This window comes from Peromyscus californicus, unplaced genomic scaffold (assembly GCF_007827085.1).
Source record: "Peromyscus californicus insignis strain IS unplaced genomic scaffold, ASM782708v3 Scaffold_4__1_contigs__length_199733344, whole genome shotgun sequence".
NCBI classification, from domain to species: Eukaryota; Metazoa; Chordata; class Mammalia; order Rodentia; family Cricetidae; genus Peromyscus; species Peromyscus californicus.
This window is the reverse complement of record NW_026294562.1, coordinates 159,889,727-159,894,340: the sequence shown is the minus strand read 5'-3', so window position 1 is coordinate 159,894,340 and position 4,614 is coordinate 159,889,727. Positions and strand designations below refer to the sequence as shown.

The following is a 4,614-nucleotide window of genomic DNA, read 5'->3' as shown; positions in this document are numbered from 1 at the left end:
CTGCACTGCTCTGGACTGACCTGTGAGGAGCCAGCTGCCCTGAGATAAAGCCCAGAGGCAGCATGGGAGGTGAGCAGCTGTGCTCCTCATTTCTGCCCTGGGGCCGGTGAAGCCTGTGACTGCTTACGTGCTGTGTACCCTAGACAACTCCTGTCTTACAGTCTCACAAGGCTGCAGTCAGCCTGGCATGCTGGTGGCAGATGCCTTTCATTCCAGCACTTGGGAGGCAGAGACAGGAGGATCTCTGTGAGTTCAAGGTCAGCCTGGTCTACACAGCAACAAAAAGGCTGCAATGACTTTCCCATGATCACCTGGCCAGACAGTGGCAGTCGCCCTGCTCTGAGTGACCACACAGGTCATTTCTCTCACTGTGTCCCAGATCTGAAGACATCCCATGATTCCTGCACTGCACAGAGACAGGGGGCAGACAGCAGAGCTGCAGGTGTTTATTATAATCAGCTTAACAGACTGGACAAGGAGGGGACAAGTGTCTGGATTCCAACTTCAGGAGGGACACAGGACAGGGCAGCAAGATGACACCACATCAGTCATCATATTACATAAAGGTTAGTTTGGAAAGGAAACTCTTGATTTTGTCCATGATGTCCTCGGTATAGTAACCCATGCACTGTGGGCTGAAGAGGATGGCTTCCTGGAAAACAAGAAGACAGAAAGGGGCAGAGGTGGTTACAGGCAAGGTGCAGACCTCAGCAGGGTGCCCCAGTCACCCATGCTGAGGCCTCTCCTTATCCTCAGGGAAGAAAATTCCTGCAGTGATTCAGGTCTCCAGCTGCAGACTCTGCCCCAGGGGAGCTGCAGCTCATCCACAGCTGTCAGGGTCAAGGCTGAGAAGCCACGCTGGCCGGGCAGGGGTGACAGGGAGAAGGTGCCTGAAGGCATGATGGGGGCTAGGTCTGGGGAGGGGATAAGACGACTGAGTTTTGATGACCTCTCCTGTCTGAGGACATCTGTGGAGCACATTGGCTGTATGACCATGTTATACATACATCCCTGTGTGGTGTGTTAGAAGAAACTCTTTTCTGGAGAGTGCTGTGGCTTTGCAGGACCTGACAGCCAAAAGTACTTTAGGAAACAAAGAGCGAGAGATGCACTATTCAAAACACACATCTGTGTAATCCAGCTGTGCTTAAATGAGAGACAGTAGGGAGACAAGGAGCAGCTGTGGTGAGCAGCTGCAGTCACCCCCTGGAGGTGGGGGTGGCATCTAAGCCATGGAGGGAGGTTCTGGCTGAGGCTCTGAGGATGCCAGTGGCAGGAGCACTCCATCTGAGACAGGGGAGTAGAGTCAAGGGAGGCTCCAGGGGAGGTGACCCTGGCCAGTAGAAGTTTCAGACACCTAGCACAGAGCTGAGGGTGCCCTCCCTGTGCAGAAGCCACACCAAGGACTGTCCTGTGTCACTGCCTGTCCTGCTGTGGGTGAGAACCCCTGTTTACCCATCGTGTGAGAGTGAGTTGCAGGAACTTGCAAAGAACAGGCAGGATGTGTACCAGGCATGCTGCATTGACATGTGATAGATAGCATGGGCAAGGGTTTGAGTGCTCCTTTGTCTATCCCCTGACACACATTACTGACTGCATGGATCATTTGTACACAGCATTCTACCATATGCTGCATGGGGGTGTGGGGGTAGGGAGGAAGTTACCAGAACTTTGGCATCCAGGAATTTGCCCCTCAGTCCTGCCTCATTGTAGCATTCCTGGATTTTTTCAAAAGCCTCCCTCTCCTGGGCAGTAGGGTCATAATAGGAAAGGACGGCATTCATTAATTCCTTGTTTCCAATGGCCATTGCAGTAAAGACATTGAAGAAAGGAGCGCATGCTTCCGCTGCAAACATAGAAGAACATCATTAAAGGAGCCCCATGCTGGCAGAAGAGGAGGCTCAGGGTTTCTCACATCTACAAATGTCCTAGCTGACCTTCCACACAGTCCTGCCCTCCCAAAGGCCGCTGCCTCCCAGACACAGCACACAGTTTCGACGAGACAACCCTCCCAGCAGAAGGGGATGCATGAGTGTACCAGCCTGCATATCTGACCTTCACATGAGTCCCGCACATGACTCAGCGTCAGCTGTGCCTGCAGCCAAGACCCGTCATCACCACCACACCTCCGTCTCCCCATCCCACCCACCCCAACTGTCACAGTCCAGAGCAGAGGGCTGCAAGGGTCTTCTGCAGGACTCCTGGATAGTGACCTCCCAGGGACCCCCTAGATCTGCCTCAGGGCACTGCTTAGAGATCTCTATGGAAGAGAGACGGGGTAAGCAAGGTCAGAAAGGCTGTCTGTGCCCATCCTCACTTGTCTGGAAGCCCAGCTCCCCGGTCACCAGCAAGGCCAGCAGAAGCAGCGTCCCCTTCATGGTTCAGAGTGCTAAATGCTCTTCTCAGAGCAGATCCTGCTACCTTATGAACTACCGTCTCCCTGAGCCAGTCCCGCCCACCTCCCTCCCATCCCACCCCAACCCTGCCTCCCAGGAGTTCCAAATGCCTTTGGGCAAGAACCCGGCACCTATGGATCCCCTTCCCATGTGCATGGGGGAGTGAGCATAGGAGCCCCTCCCACTCGGAAGAACAAATGGCTGGAGACATCCTGATGTCATCAGTTTCTGGATAAAAATGGTTGTATCTTTGCCAAAGACAGTTAGAGCTGACCTTTCTAAGCAGGCACATGCTGAGCCAAGTGTCCTGTTGTCCTGGCCCCAACTGTCACCTCTGCTTCCTGGTCACAGTCCTCCTCACCTGTCCTGACTCCAAGCATGTCCTCTTCAAGCTTGGAGGTGGAAACCCACGAGTCGAGGAGGGTTTCTGTCACTGTGGGCAGCCAACAGCCCACAACACTGCATCTGCCTGAGTTCAGGATCTGAGCAGAGGGTGTGTATCTGGGGCCATACCTGGTCCCCTTGGACATCTTGGCTGCTGCACCCTTTGGACTGGACCTCTGAGGACATGGGGGCACCATCTGGGCTTTTAGTGACTCCCAGCCTGGGTAGAGCCTGTGTTGTGGTCGTGTGGGTATCCTCAGGGCAGGTGATGTTTGTGCGCTACCAACGGCATCATGCTGCACACTCCCCTCCCTGCCACGGTAGCTCATTCCTGTTGTCCTTCTCTTGTCCTTGTCCTCGACCAGTGAGCAGGTCTCCAAGAGGTTCCAGCAGTACAGTCCTTGCGGTGACAGCAGTGAGCAGAGGGAGGGATCCCTCCCTGTGCCATGAACTCTCCGTCATCAGAGTCCCACAGGCCGTCTATAAACTAGAGTGCTCCATGTCCACAGGCAGTGCTGTGTGTGTGGATTGTCTCAAGTTCAAATCGACCTAACACCCTCAGAAAGACTTTTGAGCACAAAGGAGATTTTCAGCTGGGCATTGTGGGAATCATTCCTGGAGGCAGGAAGCTTGCAGTGTGTGATGGCTTTCTTGATGGTCATCCTGACTGGATTTAGAGTCACCACAGAAAAAGCTCTGGCTCTGTGGGAGTTTTCAGGCTAGGTTAATTGATGTGGGTGTCTGACTTTATGTGGGCAGCATGGACCAGGGTCATAGAGGAGTGGAAAGGAGAAAGCAAGCTGGACAGTCATGTCTCTACTTCCTGCTTGTAAATGTGATCAACACTGTCGAGTTCCTGCACTGTGCCTACCCCACCATGATGGACTGTGTCCCTTCAAACTGTAAGCTGAAAGTTGCGCCTTCTCTGGAATTTTGTCACTAGTTCAACAATACATTAGTGGAGTATTTTTTGGCATGTGCAAAGCCCTCAGGTTAATCCACAGCACCACACACAAAAACACAGATGACTAAGGAGACGGCTTAGACTGTAAAGTGCTCATTCTGCAAGCCTCAGGACCTGAGTTCAGATCCCCAGGACCCCAGGAAAGAGGTGAGTGTGGTGGCACACACCACTAATCCCGTGGGCTCCAGGTTCTGTAAGAGATCTGTCTCAGAAAATAGTCTGGAAGGCTGTTGAGACAGCTCAGTGATTAAAGGTGCTTGCCACTGAGCCTGATGCCCTGAGTTCAAATCCCAGGATCCACATGATAGATGAAGAGAACTGACTTCCTGCAAATTGTTCTCTGACATTCACACACACACACACACATACACACACACACACGCACACACACACACACACACACACACACACACACACCATGGCACCTGTGACCACACACACATGCACAAGCAGACAAACACACACACACACACACACACACACACACACACACACACACATACCATGGCACCTGTGACCACACACACATGCACAAGCAGACAAACACACACACACACACACACACACACCATGGCACCTGTGACCACACACACATGCACAAGCAGACAAACACACACACACACACACACACACACACACACACACACACACACACACACCATGGCACCTGTGACCACACACACATGCACAAGCAGACAAACACACACACACACACACACACACACACACACACACACACACCATGGCACCTGTGACCACACACACATGCACAAGCAGACAAACACACACACACACACACACACACACACACACACACACACCATGGTACCTGTGACCACACACACATGCACAAGCAGACAAACACACACA

The 4,614-nt window shown here is 52.7% G+C and overlaps 1 protein-coding gene across 1 annotated transcript; it reads right to left on the bottom strand.

Moving 5' to 3' along the window:
• Window positions 1-435: 435 nt before the first annotated feature.
• Window positions 436-2,378, bottom strand: LOC128095128 (androgen-binding protein homolog). The gene is made up of 3 exons (XM_052713852.1): window positions 2,318-2,378; window positions 1,665-1,846; window positions 436-652 (listed from the first exon to the last, which is right to left on the bottom strand). Exons 1-3 carry the CDS (start codon window positions 2,376-2,378, stop codon window positions 557-559), a joined length of 339 nt encoding a protein of 112 aa, XP_052569812.1. The 3' UTR covers window positions 436-556.
• Between the last annotated feature and the right edge of the window lie 2,236 nt (window positions 2,379-4,614).

Bases quoted from the DNA above. Each gene is read 5' to 3' on its own strand.
- LOC128095128 (XM_052713852.1), bottom strand. From the start codon at position 2,378: ATGAAGGGGACGCTGCTTCTGCTGGCCTTGCTGGTGACCGGGGAGCTG. The intron at 1,847-2,317 runs GTGAGGATGGGC...CTATGTTTGCAG, and splicing joins GGAGCTGGGCTTCCAGACAA to CGGAAGCATGCGCTCCTTTC. The intron at 653-1,664 runs GTAACTTCCTCC...CTTGTTTTCCAG, and splicing joins TCCTGGATGCCAAAGTTCTG to GAAGCCATCCTCTTCAGCCC.